The 20,402-nt window shown below is 36.1% G+C and overlaps 1 protein-coding gene across 5 annotated transcripts in view; it reads right to left on the bottom strand.

Moving 5' to 3' along the window:
- The window catches only part of LOC126840903 (disintegrin and metalloproteinase domain-containing protein 11), a 200,482-nt gene that overhangs the window by 2,795 nt on the left and 177,285 nt on the right, over positions 1-20,402 (bottom strand). For 2 of the 5 annotated variants that reach the window (XM_050576905.1, XM_050576904.1), the window contains exons 10-27: positions 20,194-20,366; positions 19,362-19,531; positions 16,750-16,913; positions 16,419-16,592; positions 15,265-15,460; positions 12,411-12,531; positions 11,917-12,033; positions 9,834-9,897; positions 9,651-9,746; positions 9,399-9,582; positions 4,733-4,874; positions 3,424-3,588; positions 2,848-2,925; positions 2,689-2,756; positions 2,213-2,470; positions 1,786-1,884; positions 1,530-1,707; positions 296-423 (exon numbers count right to left, since the gene is read on the bottom strand). In XM_050576905.1, coding sequence (XP_050432862.1) covers positions 296-423; positions 1,530-1,707; positions 1,786-1,884; positions 2,213-2,470; positions 2,689-2,756; positions 2,848-2,925; positions 3,424-3,588; positions 4,733-4,874; positions 9,399-9,582; positions 9,651-9,746; positions 9,834-9,897; positions 11,917-12,033; positions 12,411-12,531; positions 15,265-15,460; positions 16,419-16,592; positions 16,750-16,913; positions 19,362-19,531; positions 20,194-20,366 — 2,575 coding nt within the window. Of the gene's footprint in view, positions 1-219; positions 424-1,529; positions 1,708-1,785; positions 1,885-2,212; positions 2,471-2,688; positions 2,757-2,847; positions 2,926-3,423; positions 3,589-4,732; positions 4,875-5,416; positions 5,520-9,398; positions 9,583-9,650; positions 9,747-9,833; positions 9,898-11,916; positions 12,034-12,410; positions 12,532-15,264; positions 15,461-16,418; positions 16,593-16,749; positions 16,914-19,361; positions 19,532-20,193; positions 20,367-20,402 lie in introns of all 5 variants that reach the window. The other 3 variants (XM_050576907.1, XM_050576908.1, XM_050576906.1) reach the window with 2 other exon arrangements.

The raw sequence follows: 20,402 nt of genomic DNA on the forward strand, positions 1-20,402 counted from the left end.
GGTTAGGTTAGGTTTTCACGTTCTCAGTTTTATATTGCTCTTCTATAAGATTCGACTTAAGTTTTGGGGGAACCCTTTTTGCAATTATATTCAAATAGCCGTGTCGTACACTTTGCGTATGCGCTTAAATAATACATATTGATAAAAATAAATTGTCGACTAAACTATTTACGGGAACTAATTATTATTAGCGACGGGTTTGGTGCATTTGGTGCATACCTTTCGCTGTCGGGGGTATTACACGCGTTCCGACAGGAGGGCGGGTGGTCTGCCGATTCATAGATGCTTTCCTCACCTGTTGTCGCGTGGACGGCGGCCGTCGTCGACGCCCGGGCGGCCGACTGTAGGTAAGGGGAAGCCGAACCGCTGGTCGCCCTGCTTGCTGGCCTGTACCAGCCTCTCACGAATCTCGGTTCTTCGCAACTATAAAACGAATAACAACAAACTTGAGCATTCAGATAACAACAAGAACTGTAAGCAAAAATCCATTAAAATGGTGCTGTCGAGACCAATGTACACGAATTTTTGGCTAAGTACATTTTTCATTCAAGTTCACGCATGCTAATAGAAAAAATAAATAAAAAAGCCAGCACAGTCGAGTCTGGGATTTCTCAAATGTCAGTTATTTTTTAACAAAGTGATGAAATCCTTTTAAAAAATCTGTGAATTAAATTGGCCCGGAGGTTAAAAAAGTTATCATAAGTCTTACACAAACGTAACTCTTATACTGACCCCTTATTTCTCGTTCTTATTGTAAAAACGTATTGTATATTTGGGGCATTGTATCTGTATTGTGTAATAATAATTTCATAAAAAAAATTAAAACACATTATGGTAAAATCCCGAATTACAGAACAAAGTCAAATATAAAACACATACCACGAGTGATTTGCTCAGGCTATTTTCTAGATCTCGAGTAACGAGATTGACTGGGGATTATTTAATAACACATTTCGAATAAAAAATCTCGGCGTGTAAAAGCTTGCGTAATAAACATGGTTATCGACGATTTTCGATGAAGTAGTTCGTGATGTACAACTGAGAATTCCTTGATCCGGGTTTTTTCAATCAACGGCGGGAGCGGTGGTCGGTTCACGCCGAAGTAATAACTTTTCGGCTTAACGGTTGTACACGCGTGAGTCCACATAGTTTAACCTAGGAAATGGTGTTGCAGGAATAGATTTTCGGTTAAAGCACCCTCTTAGACAATTATTATTACGCCGGCACCCTCTCCCTCCTGTTGTTGGTAAGTTTGACGGGCGCTAATCAATGGTCTGAACACGGGGCGTGGTCTACACGGATCTGTTTGTCTCCCTGATGAAATTTCGCTGTTGTGTGTGTGTGTGTGTGTAATATAATAATATATTGTCAATGAAAGTTTTAACAAAAGGACAAGTGCGGCCAAGAGTTCAGACACACTGTTGGTGAGTACTCGGACTTGCACCGAGTTTCGTTCAAGTGTGCTCGGGTCCGTATAATATTATAATAATTATTGTAATAGCGAAAACAAAAGCGGCGTATAAGTTTACCCGGCGTGCGAATCGTGCCTGAAATGCCTATCCACTTCTGGCTCCGACGTCCGGTTGTCGTCTGACCCGGTAGGACTATTGTGTCTAACCGTGTATTCTTCGATTCGTTTGAACAGGTCTTCGAGATTTCGTATGCGGATCGGCGGTTCCTTGTTCGTCCCGTCGTCGTCTTCCAGGCCTGTCACCCAACGATTACCGTTATAACATTATCAACGTGTTATTCGTCTATTGTTTGTACAAACGATCCGAATCTTACCGATATCCGAACGCCTGCTGGGCCGTCGATGGGGATGTCTATGACACGTGGGTGCTCCAGATTCAGACAGTACGGTATTGCTCTGCGGTAGACCGTGTCCTGTGAACAGCATGTTGTTGGGTTTAAACAACGGTAGCGCAAAAGAATACCTAACGTATCTTTATTTCATTTAACATCATAGTCTACATAATATCAGGAAAATATTATTGAAGACGCAAAACTATTAAATATTTGGACCTAAAAAAAATTATTAGCGCAGAGACTTTCCACTAACAATAATAAGTTTTTGAAATGTCGTGAAATGAGTGACTAAAAGTATTTAAAAAACGATTGCTATGGAAAAATCTAAAATATGTTAGCAAAGTTGCTCTAATCATTGTGCATAAAGGATTCGTTTAGTTATCTTGTCTAAAGATAGTTTACTTACGGTCTTCGCAAAGTCTTTCTTGGCTGGCAGCCACACGACCGTTGTAGGTAGATTCGGCCAACGTACGCCATAACAACTCTTCGCTACTCGACCTAGCACCCGAAGAAGACTTCTGACTGTGCGCGGCAGTCATAAGTTTCTCCAACAAGTCTCCGGTGTACCCATCTAACGATTTTATCTTTCTTTCTACTTCGGATATGTTCACACATCCCGGTTGTAATCCGCAGCTACTTCCACGGCCGTCCATATGATGATTATCTTAAAAACAAACGAGTTCGTAAGATCATACACGTTGTGCAAAACGCACTGTTATCTTGTAATGTATTCAATGAATATAAGTTTATAGCTGTAACCGTGTAGCCCATTATGATCTGTGTGTTTTACACATTCATGAAAAGAGCATATTATGTACACCAAAATATGAATAAATTGAAAAAGTCAAGGTATTGAAAAGCTTTAAACGATAATAAACGCACCTGGAATATTCATATCATCGTCGTCGGTACACAAACCTAGCCTGGACAAATTGTGAGGCTTGTGGTCCCTGTAGAATATAATTATATATATGAAGTGTATGATAAATAGAACAAAATAAAAAATATTAAACTCGTATTGTATTATAGCCTGTAACTTACATTGAAATACCAGAAGTGCTCGGTGATAAGTGATTATTTGAATGGAAGAGCATTTTATGGGAGCCGGTTTCCGAACGGCTGAAAACAAATAAGTAATTAATAAATCATGGCGTCTCTTATAAGGTTAAATCAAGTTATATATTCCACGCATAATCGAAAGGATATTGATTTTAAGATTATTTTTTATTAAGCATTAAAATGACCAGAAAACATTAGCGACAAATCATTGTGATTTGTACGCGATAAGTTGAAGTAGAGTGTTTTTGAGAATTTTGTGGGTTGTTACTTGTTATTTATTATTATCGTAGCGCTTGTGATTACATTAGCTAATAAACCATAGTGCAATATAATACATTGAGGGGCATTTCGAATACTGTATGGTAATTTGCATGCATTTGTACTATGATGCTTTTGTATTATGATTTATGATGCAGTTATTTGATTTTAGTTATGACTAATTAGAACAGTTATATTCGTATTCATTTAACGAGAAGAATTTTGTTTAGTGTCAAACTTTCAATTAGTGCGCGACACGAACACATATTATATTATTATTATAGTAACAAATTAGCTTACCTGTAAGGGGACTGGTTTCCGTATTTTGGCATTCTATTCATGTTAACCATTGCCATTTCTTCGACCGAATCTTCGGAAGGTGCGTCGAATCTCGACGGCTTCGATAAAGGTGTTGTGCTGGTCGACGGCTTCTGTTTGTCTGTTCCTTGCTTTTCACTACCCCTTCTATTATTTTTTTCCAAACACAAAAATCTAGTTAATAATACTATTGAATATTTATAGGATTTATTATATTTTATATTGTAGTATAAAAAAAAAGACAACAAACAAAAGCAGATAAATACAAAAAGTAAATTACAAGAAACAACTAAGCAACAATTCATGCATTCGGTTTCATTAAAACATTAGCCGCGGACTGTTCAAATATTTACAATTAATTCAAAGATAGTTAAACGGATAATATTTGGAAAATTTAATTGGTTTTTATTTTTTTTTTTTAATCTTTTTCTAAAATTATATTATGTTAAGTGTGTATAAACGGAGTTTTTCAACTAATCACTAACTGCAACAAACTACGTTGTTATAATTCACTAATGTACCGTCATATTATTTGATTAAAATTGAAAAAAAAAAATAGATTGATTAAAATTATGTACATTTAATTAGTTTTTGTAAACATCACTACAGAATAATAAAAAACATATTTTTGCATTTAATATTCTCATTTGGCTAAACTAAAAATCAATAATTATTTTAAGGATGCAGAAATAATACAAAATCAATCTTAGTGTAAACGTTGATGTTTTTAATTTTGATTAAACTCTTTTTTTTCTACTTAATTATTTATTAATATGTAATTGTTTAATTTTTAAATCAACCGCTACAACGACAAACAATCGAGATATTTCTAGATACAGGTGGCACAGATAATAGAATGAAATCAATTATTAAGCGTTTTTACAAAGCAAAAATATAAGGTAATATGTAATTATATATATATATATATTTAAGTGTCATACTTTGAGCCGGTCAAAAAGAAAAAAAAACTACAAAATAGATAACATGCGCTTTATAGGTGCGTCGAAGTCCGGGTAATTTTATTTATTAAAATTATGTATATGTGATAGTATATGAACTTATATTTAAAAAAATCTAAACCCGATTTTACATAGGTAGTGTATACGGTTAATATTATGTAGTAAAGTTATTGTCAAGATGTATTTTTTGTATGTTTTTTTTTATTTTCAATAATAATAATTATGTTGTAAGGCTAAACGATTGTTTATGAGAGTTCTATACAAATTGTGACCGATATTATTATTATTATTATTATTATTATTATATTGTATAATCAGATCTTTTGACTAACCTGAAGCAAAAACACGGGTTCTTTTTGTATACAACCACGTGACGATAGCACAAAGCAGAACATGTGAAAATCAGAAACACCACTCCGACCGCGGTCATGAGTATCATGACCAATACACCCGTGTTGGTGCTGTGAGCGTTTACTAATGAACAGCAATTACAGGTTCCACACAGGCGAGGTGAAGATGAATCATCCACCATGCACAAAATCAAACACAAAACAAATAAAACTTAAGCGTTGTATGTTTGGTTTTTGTAAAAATTATAATTATTATTGTAAGTAGCCGTCTTGTAGTAGATGGAATTGTTATTGTTTAGTTTATATTTGAAGGTTTAATTACTTAGTTAATTACTAATTACTAGTTAATCGGGGACGGGTATTATCATTAGTATTGTTAATTTGTTTTAAATTATTATTACGAATTTAGTTAAATCGAGCTTGTTTTTTATTTTTATTTTTTTTTTTTTTGGTTAAACGTAAAACGTACTTTTGTTAAAAAAAAACAGTATTACGATGCGTGCTCGAAACAAAACAAACAGAACACCAAATTTGCACACCTCAAATTAAAATATGTTAATAAGTAAACTCGTGAAAATAAAACATAATAACAATAGTTTAAAAAAAAAATACATCAAAACCCAAAAACAAAATTGCATTGCTTTCGTTTTATGTTTATTTGGCTACCTGTAGCAAATGGCTAGGCAAGCAAAACTTATGAAGACGAACTTTACTGCGAACGATAATATCACGACCATTCCTAATGTGCTGATATGTTCCGATTGTGCATCTGGAAATTATTCGTTTGGTTGTTTTTCTCGTTTAGTAAAAATCATGTTAGAAAAATAAACGGCACATAATAAAAACAAGAAGCAATGGATTAGTGTATGTGCGCTAACACGAGACGCACTGCAGCAAACATCTGCCAGATGTGTCACTTCGCAAGGAATCTTTTCAATGAAAAGTCAGTATTTACCGTTCGTCCTCGTGGATCTTATCTAAAATAATTATTAAACGTGTAATCCGTTCGTTAATTACGGCTTATGCTATTTTCCATCGACGCGACGTCCGTTCGGGCTTGCCCCCGGTAATTTATTCGCGTGGAAGATTTATGTTGGTTTAGTTTTTTTTATTATATTTCTTTTAAACAACATTAACGGATGGAAACTGCCGTCGTTTCCGGATATTGTATTTTAAGCAAGAGCACCGGGGCATGTTTATTGCGGCGCTGTACGCCGGAAGCGACGTCCGCGACCGGGCAAAGTTTGTTTTAAAGTCCACGGGTAGATGTCACCGGTTAAGTGCGAAGAGAGTATATGACGACACAATGGGAGAGATCTGGAGATAAACGGCGGCAAGACAATCGCTTAAACGGCAAGGAACGCGCGCTCGGTTCAATGGAGTCACAACACTATGGTGGGTATCTCCTAGGTTGACTTAATAAAGAGGTTTTATAGTACGTCGAGAGGTAAACGAAGAAAATTCGGTTATCGGAGGGGCCGGGGTGGTTGTGAGCGCTGGCGGAATGGTAATCTCCATAATGGATTAAACCGGAGTGTACGCGAGCCCAGCGGGTCTGGCCTCGATTAAATAAACAGAGAAAATGGAAAGTAGAAACTTAGCTCTAGCTTACACATTCGGGCCTGTAAATATTATTTATACAAACTCATTTGGCGTATACAACAAACGAATAAAATATATTACATTAAACAATAATCAGTTATTATGTCTTTTATACCTTTCTAGCCGCGGATCTAAAAATACATTATTTTTTTTTTTTGCGCGTTAACCTTAAAGCGATTGTTTTACTAGTTTCTAGACATTTCCTTGGACGCTGTCTTCTAGGTTTAATACATTTTTCTATTACGGTGTCGACGAGTAGTAGCTCGGGATAAGCCCCGGTATAGGACTATATATATAGCTGATAAAGTCTGCGACGTTAGGATGTTTTCGCGCGTAAAAGGGTTTTTCTTTTTCAATCAGATTTCCCCGCTCTCGGATGGAAAGGTACAGACCCCCTACGCGGACACTGTATTCAAAGTGCACCGGTCTCGGCGAGAGACACAGCCGGTATATTGATTTTTCTTGTTCACATACTATTAACAACCGACCGTGTTTGTGTCCGTTGATTTGACGTAGGTAAATTTGGTCTGCTGCTGATACTCGTTCCGTCATTTCCACACAACGATACTCGATCAAAGTCTCAATACCGGTGTCCGGCGGCAATGCGAGAACGTTAAGTTCCAGAGGGCCGATAGAGGTGGTAATGGAGGGGGGGGGGAGACGGGGAGGGTTCGGGTTTAGCGGCAGAGTACCGTTATTCATGGACAAATTAATTGGTGCTGTATGTAAATCGATTTGTTCTATTGCACGGATTCGAGGACATGGCCTGGCATCGGCGGAGCTGGGCGCGAAGCCAATAGAGATTTTTTCCTTGCCCGTAAAAACCGTTGGCAAAGTAAACTATAGACCCTAGCGTGGAAAATAACGAGGTTTCCCGCGCCATATACATTTTCTTCACGGTGTTTGTCAGCAGTAAATCGAATAAAAATAAATAATTTCAATGAAAACGGTTTTGCGGCTTTTAAGTGGCACAAGGACTCAGTACGTTTTACAATAGAATTTTCGCGAGTCATTTAACCCTTTCGTTCCTGGGACTTTTTTTTTCTCGAAAAAAAATCAACAATTTTTTTACGTATCGGACTGATATTGATTATCAATATAGCTGTGTCGATTTTTTTATCATCAATCTATACTAGAACTTGTGTTTAAAGACATTTTTGATAATGATCGTGCGTTGTTAATATTTTATTCGATTTTAAAGTTAAATCCTCGTACGAGGATGTCAGTAACGAAAGGGTCAAAGGATATTGTACAGTATAGTAAACGACCGCAGTAATTATGAGCTTACCAATAAGTAACGCAACTTCATATACTACGCTCCTATCTCCATAATTACCGTATTGTACCTTTATTTATTTTTAGACTGTTAAGCTTTAGTTTTAGGTCATAAACGGTTCTTGTTAGTCATTGCGTAATTAAAATTTGAGGGCAAAAGTGGCAGTTGACAAAAAAACAAATATCACAGGAATACTTGAGAAAGTGGGAATAGAGTTGATTTTTTAAAAATATGCATTCGCATTCTACTCAAACAGGAATGCACTGATGTGTGATATTTACTAAAAATACGTACTGCAATCATGAACGCACTCGTTTAAAAAACAAATGGCGTTCGAGGAATTTCCGCGGAATTCGACTGCATTATTTTCTAACACTAAAATATAGGTCTTTATTTTTCGGTTGGCGTCGTTTAGATGCGCTTCTTTACGATTTGTATTTAATTTCAATTTAAATGATGAACAACATATTACTAATATGTTTATCGAGTTGAACGGGTGGGCAATAATATATGAAAATTTATTGCCAACATTTACCTATGGATTAAATTAATAATCGACAAACAGCAGAGTCGCTCTCGGAAGTCGTACGCCAGCCAGGGCCTAAAAGCGAAACAGTATTTTGGAGCCATTAGTACTATTAGTAATTTATGTGTTTGTCGTGATGGTCATAATACAAAAGGTATATTTGATAACGGCGGGGGAATTTCGATGGGAAATGTCCGGAAAATTGTAGACCCAAAAGCAATAAAACTAGGGAAACGCATGTATATTATTATTACTGTACTCGAATATATCTACACTATAGTATGTATAAACCCTGGCACTGTACAGTGGACACGCACGTCCCCTGCTGAGGAAACAAAGCACTGAAAATACTTCATTATGTATACATATATAATATAAATAAATATATGTATATTTCTTGTTTCACCAAGTGATGGCGGATGCAAACAGTGTTCAACTTGTAAACCGCTATTGTTATGGGTTTCAAGTGATGTTTGCGGATCATCGAAAAAAAAAACACAACGTACGTAACTCGTGTTTTAATAGTATGTGCAAAGATCACGAATTTCCGTAATGCTAACGGGAAAAAAAATGAAATAAAATACAGATCCCATACCTGTATAATACAAAAAGATATAGTATCTAAAAGCATTCCAATTCAAACTTTTGCCATCCCTCGGGTAATACCCTTTCAGATAAAATGTTCGAAACTCCCCCATATTTATATTTAATATGACCTGTATAATATTATGTATACGTATACCGACATGTGCGGTATCCTATATAACCTGCATTATATTTATATCCATGTTTATTGGTACACAAGAATACAGTTCAATGGCCCGCGTTCGGCCTTCCGCCGAATCCGTAGGAAAAAGCACATCGGCGGCAGCTTTATCATATCAATTTATTTGACTTCCTGCAGTTGCAGGAAATAATATCTCCGTCGTCTTTACAAGTCGAATTCCGATTCTTCAATTAAGTTTTTTGTAAAAAGTTAATTGAATACTAAGCTGATCCCTTAATAAATTGTCGTCATATGGCTATATATATATATATTCGTGTATACGCTGCCATTAAGTTTATGAAATAACTTTATAATATCTTTAAATTGTCAAATAAATCTCATTATGTCATTTGTTGGCGGCATGTACTATTAGATTTTTCGAGTACGGATAGACTGTATATTATTTTAGATTTTAGAGGTTATAATACAAGTCGGAAAATCATCCATCTTGTAAAAACACTTAATTACGCCGTCTTACCGTATGGGGTTTCTTTCATTATCATTTTCTTTTCCAGGTCACTTTTGGCCTTTTTCGCATCCTCTGGCGACAGCGTCACTTCACCGGTCGGGTGGGACGAAGTGGGCGAAATTTCTAACTGGATAGAACAGTCCATTCCCGTCCAGCCGTTATCACAGAAACACTGGTTTAAGTTTGAGCAAATCTTTTGTAAAAAAAAAAAAGAAAAACGCATTAGAGATACAAGAAAAATACTCAAGTTCGCCGACTTACCCCGTGCGAGGAACATTCTAAACTGTTATGATTACTAGGGCATTTGCCATGTTCCACGAACGGATTCATATTAGTACACGTTTGATTGATGCAAATCTGTAAAAAAATAATTGATTTAGTGAATTTCTATATCTTTTGAGATTAGACGTGAAGAATGTATTTTTTAGCTGATATATTTCATACCATGTTTTCACCACACGGGGTCCCGTCTTGAACTAAACTAAATTTCTTGGACCCACTCGTTGATCTGAAACAAAATTTGATTAATTTAGTTTTGAGGTTTTTTCTAAACACTGCTGGTACATTGAATGCAACTTCTTAATAGGTTAGACTAAGAGGTACCGGATTCCTAAAGACTGTGAAATAAAAGTTCTTCCTCTCAAACATAATCTCTTGTTTATTTTATTTTGGGGGGGGGGGATGCAGGGTCTTAGAAATAAAATATAACTGGAAACTATAAATAAAAACGCTTATTTTAGACAAGAAAAATGAATGAAAATTCTCTAAAAGATTACTTAGTTACAGAATGAGCATACATAATGTTATAATTACTTACATATTTAAAGACCAATTTATAATTTTTAGGTAAATAGGTTTCTTATTTAGAAGACCATGCGAGTGAAGTTAGAAAAAATTAAAACTGTTATTTTCTCAAAATGTGAATTTTTCCTTTAAAAAAATGTTTCTGGTATTGTCCATATTTTAAAAGTACATTGACTGTTATTTTTGTTTACGGGTTCGAGTGTACATTTTTATAATTTAAATATTAAAAAGTTACTTAAAAAAGTTTTTCTTATCACAACGGCATACTAACTTGTTGGATTATTATAAGGCACTGTATTTTTACCTTTTAAATGAATTATTTAACGTGTTAAGCCAAATCTGCGCGCATTTAAGAAACTCATCGTATAACATTACCGAAAGTTGTGCGGTTTTATAAATAAATAATTAAACTCGAACAACAGTCGGTCGTACGCAGGTTAGATTTTTATCAAATAGATTGTACAACCATGAAGAGGGAAAGACCGGGCTACATCGGTGATAATTATAAACATGTTCGTGAACCATATGTTACTCCTTGAAGAGGACATTTTTTTTTTATGAAGTGGTTGGGCGAAAGTTGACGGTATTTGAAACACAATGATTGGTTTTTTTCATAATCCTGTACAACCTTGATTTTGGGACATGAACAAAATGCGTACAATTTGTTTTTCATATAAACCGTAACAATTCAAACAAAATGTGTAATTGAACCGTGTTTACGTACGGTATCGCCACCGGGTAGTAACACATACCTATGTAATATATATAATACATAAGTGATACATACAAAGATAATGTTGTGGTAAAGTTTTAAATTCCCATTGCATAAATTATGAACTTTCTAAAACTCTTTAACGAATTTCGTGCCAACATCCTACCGAACACGTGCTGTAATTATTTTAACCGGTATACTCGGGGAATAGCTCTGGAAGGGATGGGGAAGCTCGAGATCATCGAGTGGGGGTGAGGCCAGGGAGGGGAAATTCCGACGTCAAAAGTCCACACAGGTCCCTTAACGAACGCTAAAGTGCAATTAAAACTTGGCCGGTCTCGTGTTAAGCCAAAAAATGTATATTTGCTTATTGAATCACCGCATTGCGACCGTGATGATCGCACACAGTGGTTTCATTAAATGCACGGCCGTGTAAGTATCCAATTGTCTCACCACCCTGCCCTACGTATCTCTAAGGGTTACCCGGCCGAGTTGTACATCTGAAGTTTGAGTATGGAGTGTATTTCTGATTAGTGATCTATAATACGTCCATTTACGATCAAATATTAGATAAACTATAAAAATCAAATTTATCGTTTACTGTATTAAGTTGCACATTTACTAAACTAACAGTATATTAGTTCAGTTTATTAGTATTGATGAAGAGAAAATTGGGAGGGAGGTAATGTGGAGGGATGGGCATAGGATGGTTTATAAGGGTCACTGATAAGAGATGAGTTGCAAATGTGTTTATGAAGCCGGGCAATGTCAGGTACACGGGCAGCTAGTTAGATTATTTAGTCAAAAACTACCAGTTTCTACTTTTCATTATTCGATCCAAAAACAAGTTGACGAATAATACGTACACGAGTTAATCGTTAAATATTTCAGATCAAATTCAAAAACACACACCACTGGCGTGGATTCAACGAGACGGTTGCACTTTGCAGGTAGAATTTACCATTAGGCGAATGCTATGCCGTATACGTTTAACGTGCATATTGTACTTACTTGCACTCGTAATCCATCGTGTGTATGGAAATCACCGTTTTGGTGTGTCTTTGGGTGAGACCGCTCTCGGGATACTTGTTACCCTTTTGGCACTGAAGTGATCCGCAGTACACGTTCCTGCGCAAAAATAAAACACAACGGGGTTAAGCGAGTGGGACAAATCGCATGTAACAACATTAGTCTTTTTATTAGTTCACCTAGCCGTTATCCCTACCGAGTCTCGACTGTCCAGGTTTCTTTACTCTACTGATTTCAATAACTCCCCCCCTCCCACTTCTCCCAAAAGGTCCTCTACAACCGTTTGCACCAGTCGTTATCAATATTGTTTGTGTCCTTCCTCTGTCACTCATTCCGCACACATTCATTGCTCGTTTTGTTCCATCTATCTAGCCATAACACCCGTCCACTTTATTATTCTCATGGTGTACAGCTCATATAATACCATAATAATAGTATATTAGTGTATTGGGTATTTCCTAGCGGTCTATACTGACTTAATGTCGCATTTCAGGTACGACGTGGCGCCCGTTTCATCGACCACCATACCGCAATGACCGCTCATCGATCCTTTGGTGTTGAACTCGTCATAACACTGTTTGTCCGACGACACTCCGCCTGTAAAACAATACCAAAATTCGATTAATTGGTTTTAGAAACATATATATATATATATATATATATATAATATGTCCTATGTTTTTAGACGGTGTTTTAATATAATGTTTGGATTTGTTTAAAATTTTATTCGTTTTCCTTCGTCAAAGCTGCGGCTTCGCAAAGCCTGTGCTTGTCATCATTATAATAATATTATTCCTTTAAAACTTTCCGCTTTTAAGAATTTACTAAAAACTTTTTCAATTTTCTGACTTAAAATTCAAGTGTCACGGATGAGATATCATTACTTTGTATTTTCGTATATATATATATAAGTACAGTATGGAGTGACATGTGCGGATGAGTTTCATTTTGAGTGTATTCTGAATATTTACATTACTATATTTTGGCGAGAACACATTTTGTAAAAACACAATTTATTTTTTAACTCAATTGACTATTCGTTATATTTTTCTATTTAACCGTATTAATTAACTAACTTTTTATTTGCTATATACTTTAGACGAGAGTTCTAAAAGTAAAACGATAAAATAACACTAATTACAATTAAAAAAATTATTTTTTTCTAAAATAAGATAATAAATTTAAGATTAGATATAAATGGTTTTAGTTCGCTGAAAACAAAATATTTACAAAACATTTGTAAATAAAAAAAAACACAAAAAAATCTTAGACGGAGAAAATATTACTTGGTTGAAAAATTAGTAATAAAAACGTGTTAATTTTTTTTTACTTTTTTAATTTAAGTATCAGTAAGTAATATTGTTAATGCGTATTAAGTATTTTTTTAATACTTTTGTGAATAATTAGTTTTGACTTGGTTCAAAAACTTATAGTATCGAAGTGTATGAAAATTTAATCCGCTATGCAAATTAGCTTGAAATTAAGTTTGAAAATGTTGAGGTCTTAATATTTGGGTGTAGTTTAATTAACTTTTAATACGATAAACATGGTTTACTTTTTCAAGTTTTTGTTTACACACTTGATTTCTTCAAATACCTTTAAGTAAAGCCAGAGGTAACAATATGATTAAATTAACAGTTTTATTATGATGCCGTTGTGCTATAAAATATATAAAAGTGTAATTAATTCGAGATGAAGACTAACTTAAGCGTTTTAATATGTTGAAAAAAGTTTATAATAGTTGAAATTTTTACGTGCGTTCTTAATAATTAAATTCGATTTTATTATCAATAAAACTCAACGGGTATTGTAATATTTTTTAGCTTTTTTATAATAGAGGTGTAATTTAAATCAATAACTATGTTGGGCCACTATTTGAGGTAATCGTATCTTATAGTACCTTCAAGTTTTTTCCTAGGTGCTAACTTGATTAAGATAAATTGCACATTGTAGAAACACAATGGTGGTTTTGGTGTTGCCACAGTTTGCTAGGAATAAATGACAAATGACATTAAGCAAACATACCAGCTGTCGGGGGGGGGGGGGAGGGGGAGGCGGGAAGAAAATTCCAAACCGAAACTTGAGCGACTAGTTGTCTCATCTCGACGGGTAAAGGGGGGCCACAGGATTTGTGCTCTATCACGCATATAAACTGCACTCAATTCGCGTTATGTTAACACTAATATTAATTTACTTTTCACACGTAGGTATACGGGAGCACGTGTAATAAATAAATCGCTCCCCTACGGCCACGGTGCGGTATGATTTATATGTGCGAGGCGTAAAATAGATTATATTTATTTACAAAGCGTTTCCGTGCTGGCAATAGTCTTTCGGCTGACCTCGTTCATTGTAAGTCGAGTAAACGGCAATGGCATAAGGCAATAATTAAAAGTTACTCGAAAGTCAGATAACGGTCCGGAGGAAATTGAATCGGGCCCACACACGAAGGGGAGTTCATTAAGCCTCGGAATATATGAGTTTAACATTTAACGTTAAGGCGCCCGGTGCCTTCGTCTTAGTTACTCTGAAACACGGTCCACGGAAATAGGCGTCAGGGTTCGTAGAATTGTCGAATTTTTATAATTTTTTTTTAGCTGAAATTGTATTATATTTACAAAGATATTGTGTTTTTTTAAAAATATTAAAACGATACCTCCTAAGCCACAGTATCAATTTATTCATGTAGCAAGTCTATAGACCAGATAACGTTCCTTAAAGGTACTCTGAGGGGCCAAACATTTAAAAATTTCCCACCTTTCCCTGTAAAATCGAGAAAGCCACCCAAAAACGCACATATTTTCAACTTGAAATTATGGGGCCCTATAATTTTTTTTTTAATAGTCTTATTACCTCTAACCTTACTTGTATAGGACCAGCTAATAGCAAAAATACAAGTTTTTAGCCGAACAACAAAATTACAAATTCGACCTACTATTGAACGGACTGGAATCGTCGCGTAAAAGTCCAAGCCCTAGACTTTTTTTTTAACCAATTCAAAACATCTAAACACATTCGCGTTATTCCGACGCTGTTTACACGCAAAGTTGAAAAGTCTGTGCTGAATCTAAATACGGTTGATTCGTGCCGACGTAAAAGTTTCGGCCGACCGAACTTCTGGTTGGTATATTATCGTGCGGCCCGCCAAACACGGTTATACTAATGACGTCGTTGTTTACATAGGGTGAGAGAGAGAGAGAGCAGAGGGTGGGTATGACATGTGTGGACGACGAATACTTGATTAAATAATTCAGCGACCAGGCTTATGTATGTGAATTGCGTGTAATACAATACATACGACCGCAGTTGCAATTGTTGTATGGTACTCACCGTATCCCCAGATTTGTTCGCACTGACTGTTGAGCGTGGGGCATTCGCCCATGTAACAGAATCCGCCGTCCATACCGCAAGGGCTGCCGTTCTTTTTGTACACGTCGGCCGGACACTCCCCGTTGTCGCCGGCGCAGAACTCGGGCAGATCGCACTCGCTGCTGGACGATCTGCACAGGGTGCCGCTGGACAAGAGCTGAAATACAAATGCGCGCAAAATAGCTTGTATTAATACACGTGGACGGATTTGCGGGAAAACGATAACCTACCCTGACGGTTCAGTAATAGAGTATCTCTAATGAAAAAACTCGTTATGGTTGACAAAAAAAAAACAACATATTATGATATTGTTTGAAAGTACACTAAGACACTTGGATCGCTTGGATGGCAATGGGCTACAGTTTGTTTGGTTTTGGACCGCTATGCCTAGAAATGCTTCATTTGTCGAAATATCAAAACGAAATTACTATTATAGTATTGCGACCGCAGAGTCCGTCGGTATTTGAAGCGTTCAAAACATTTTCCAACGAGGATTTCCCTAAGGAATCCGAATAACTTGTCATATTTTGTTATTCTGCAAAACTTTGAATACATAATATATTCTAAACTCCTAATTGAACGATGTGCTTCGCCGAAGGATCATCCTGTTTACCTGACGGATTGCTGCGGGCAATTGGAATTTTGAAGTCTCGAGAGAGATGTAGACGCCTTGTTTTGCGGAACATACAAAATAATGTCAAGTTTGTTGAATTCGAAATAGTAATAACAAATACCATTAAGTAAATTTCGGCGACGGAATGTAATAGAATTTGCACAAGACGGAATTCTATAGTCAGAAATACATTGTTCGAAAATATGTACGGCACACAGGTAATAAACGAATAACGATACAATAGAATTCGTTGGCCTGTTGATCTTTATCCGGAAGAATGTTAAAACAGCAAAACTCTTTTATTTCATCATAACGCCCAATGGGAAATTGCTCTATGTTCTACTTGGCCAGTTCGCCTTCCGACAAACTACTCTACTTTATTTCTATCTCCAGTGCTGAATGTAAAAACTAGCATGTTGTTTCCATTTTTCATCGAACACCCCTCCGTTGGCCCGACTTGATACCAACGGTAGGATGAGTTTATGCTAGGAAATTCGGTTACCTTGCAGTCTTTGCAACACGTGCCGGTCGCCGAACACTCGGCTTCTTTGATTAACTTGCACGTGATCGGATCGCAACAGGGGTCGTTCTTCTGGCAGTTGTCGAACCCTCCGCAATCGCATTCCTCGTTCTCCTCTACTATGTTGTTGCCACATTTCTGTTGCAGATTGGCGACCTGTTCGCGGTCATACGGAAATGTAAAATATAATTCAATACGTTATTATTGTTAATATTGTTGTGATGAAACCGCGTTTAGAAGTCGGTTTATCGTCGCGTGTATGGTCGGGATAATGAAAAAATAGCTGCAACGAAATCCGTTTTGAATCCCTTACCTCGTTGGGTTTATTGAGCAAGCACATGTTTCTCGTGTCCCGGAATTCGTTTATATAGTCGTTAAGGCTGCATTCGCTGAATTTGTACGGTTGTATGTTCTCCATGCCCACGATGGACTGTTGCATAATACACCCGTGCCAATCCCGACAGACACATTCCTCTCCTGAATAACAAACATTGTACAACACTTTTAGTTACACCATAGCAAGACATTGTTTACACAATAAAAACATTCATAGTGCATTAAGAATGAAAGTACATAAGTTGTAAGTAATAACTAATAAGTTATAATTTGTTACAAGCAATTCAAAAACTTCTTTTGATATGATATACGGAAAGGTATTATTTGAAAAGCGATAATTTTCGCAGTTAATTTTATAGTTTTACGACGAAAGGATTTTATATCGTATAGAGATCATATTATTATTTGAAATAAAATAGGTTCTAACATCTTGATGGAGTAATAATATACGAGCCATGAAGCTCTTAGCGTTTTATTGGCCTCAGATATAAAACGTTATTCAAAGTATATATTTCTTTTTTTATTACGCCTATAAAAAAAAAGAAATAATAATAAACCCATTATATATAGATACTTTTAATAAAGAATTCAAAGTTTTAAAATATCGTAAATATTTTGTAGTATCGAATATATTAATAAATAAATATTATAGGTTTAATTAATTTACTACAGCTTTTATTCATTCTAAATTTAATTTAAAATAGTACAATTAATTTTCACCCTTAACCATTGACTTCAACCTATATACATATTATCGTTGCAATATTCTATCACTGTAAAATACGGACGGTGTCAACTTTCAAAACGGTTATGTTTAGTCTATTGAAAACAAATTTAAAAATCATTAACATTCTTTGTACCCTATATTTTATGGTCAATTAAAATTGTGTGAAAAAAAGGCCGGATTCTCAGTTTATAACTTTAGATTTGAGATTAATAACGGTATCATGTTTATATAGTCGATAATAAAAGTCTGTAAACTATGACATTTTTCACAAATAGTATTTTATAGAATGTGATTTAATAGTAATGTCAAAGATTCAATGGAAGTCGTTTACAAATGTATACATTCCAACGAGGGTTTGTTGTTATGGTTAAATATGTTTTTGTTCGATATCTATATTCTATATACTTTTCAAATGGATAATGCAGTCTGCTTTTTATAATGCGGTTCAGAAACGAACATCGAGGCCAAGAGATAGTAGCTCAATTGACATGCATGAGATTATTCATTCTATAAAATAAAAATATGCAGTTCGAGATTTGATGCGGAAAAGAGATTACGTTTGCATCGTTTATTTTGAAACTACATCATCTCCGAGTTACCGCATGCCATTTATATATAATACAACTTGTGAATTGTAATTTTTTTCCAAAGATAAGTTTTGTTTTGTTATACAGCGTTATAGTAATATCTATGAATATCTATTAAACACATTAATAACTATTAAGTAATATACATAAAACACTGTCAAGTCTAAAATTATTCAATAATACCCTCTTTAAAATATATAATCTATTATCTATAAGCATACATTAATTTTACATCAATAACAATTACAAATACATAATAATAATAATATGTTTAATCTATGTCTATACAATTTTATAGGGGATGTGATGATTTTTATTTTTCGTCTACATTATAACAATTGAGTAATAATTTATAACTTTGTTGATTAGCTATTGATGTAAGACAAATAACGAAAAAGAAATACACACGTCCGTTATTAATTACAATAGGATTGATCCACTATACGAAATTACTGAAAACACAACATTTGTTTTTTGAATACAATTTTACTTAATTTAAAATCTTTCCTGTTTTGTAAGTTAAACATTCTTGATAGCGTTAAATGTCTACTATGTGTTACTATTGTAATTCACGGGTACACCGTGAAATGGCGGTTTATTCTTAAAATTATAATTAAAGTGACGGAGAAACCGAAAGGCTTAAAACGGAAATTTTAAGATATCAAGAGATATATACGTGGAATACCGAGGACTTCATTACGTTCAGCTATCCGATGTTAGCAGTTTTTAATTACTGTACAATGTTTGTGCCTCGTGGTCGTGATTTAATTTCAAAGCTTTAGTTCTCCTCTTTTTCTTTATTTTTCTCGTAATTAATTAAAAGCCTTGAGCTCCGCCCGTCGACGGTCGGGTCGTTTTCTAACCTAACCACCGCCGTTAAGTGTCTTGTGCTCGTTAAGCGTAATCATCGCACTTATTAGTATTATTACATGGCTAGCTCTAAATCCCCGGGTAAGGTCATTCGCCGAACACCCTAAAAACTCTCTCGGGGCCTTTTATATATATATATATGCCGCTGAGTTGCCTGTTCTGTTTTGGTAATTTAGATATAAACAAACGACCTTACGCCGAATGGCCGGCGAGGTGTTGGAACGGCAGTTTTGCTCTTGAGTTTGAATTTTAAGGGTGGGAGCGATACTGTCCCGCTTGTTTGTGTTGATTTGAAAGAGTACACGTCGAAATCATTGATAATATAATGTTATAACTGCTTTTGGACCGAACGTCCTAGCACCCCTACAATGCAGATCCAGTTCGACCTAATCCGTATATACTCACTTTTGTCGTCGTGGCCCATTCCCACGTTGTGTCCGATCATGTGAGCCATCGAACCGGCTATGATGTGCGGCTCGTACGCGTTCACGTCCACGCTGATACCCACGGATCTCGCGGTGCAAACCGTACCGTGTATGGCCATGCCGGTTTCGCCGCCAACAAAGTATTCGCCCCTGAGAAAACAAAAACGGACAGGTACGGTCAAAAGAGATTTTGGCCAGTCGCGGTCACGGGGGAGCGACAGAAGGGGAGGGTTGCCGGCGTGGTAGAGGCAAGCGATATCGCATGTTTTGCATGTTATGTGCAGATGATGACGCATGAAAGAGCGGACTAAGAGGCGGGGTAGAAAAAATGTTTAAGTGCATGGGACGCACGTTTGCAGCCGTAACAGGGCGGCCCGTTTCATTTAGTGATGGATGAGTGTCGCAGCAGAGAACTCGAGTGGTAGTTTGGACGGACGGGAGATATGCAGCACAGGAGCGACACCGGTGGAACCCGTGTGTTTGATTGATGGGGAGCGACGGGAAATCGAAAGAGTAGTTTCTTAGAAAGCGCACGCCAACAGATAAAACCTGAGCGAAGACGGCCGCCCCGACGGGAATTCCTGCGCAGAGATTGCGCTTGTCAGTTTATGACAGCGAGATATTTTCTAACATGTACATATTATTATTCTTAAATAAATACTAAGCCCCAAGTTCTACCGGATCTACGCGAGTTACGCGGTAATCAACGAAACGCGATACGGACACCGCGAAAACCATAGGGGAAATTCCGTTTACAATCGATTGGGTTTCCTTTTCGTTTTGAAAGCTACGGTTTATAGGGTTTTACTTACGAGAGCAATTGAGCCGTGTCTTTGCCAATGTTAAACAGCCCTCGCGTTGAATATTCGTTGAAATTGAGCAGTGCGGCGCTGATTTCTTGGTTTTTGTCAATGGGCGTCTGGTTGGCTCCTTGCCACGTTTCGATATACACCACCGACACTCGGGTGTTTATCGTTCGAAAATACTGGGGGAATTGATAAAAAAAAAAGAGCATAATGAA

This window comes from Adelges cooleyi, unplaced genomic scaffold (genome assembly GCF_023614345.1).
Source record: "Adelges cooleyi isolate 19-005CV unplaced genomic scaffold, UGA_ACOO_1.1 ACOO_flye_CR_arks_rails_tigmint_CR_PRNA_376, whole genome shotgun sequence".
In the NCBI taxonomy this organism is placed as follows: Eukaryota; Metazoa; Arthropoda; class Insecta; order Hemiptera; family Adelgidae; genus Adelges; species Adelges cooleyi.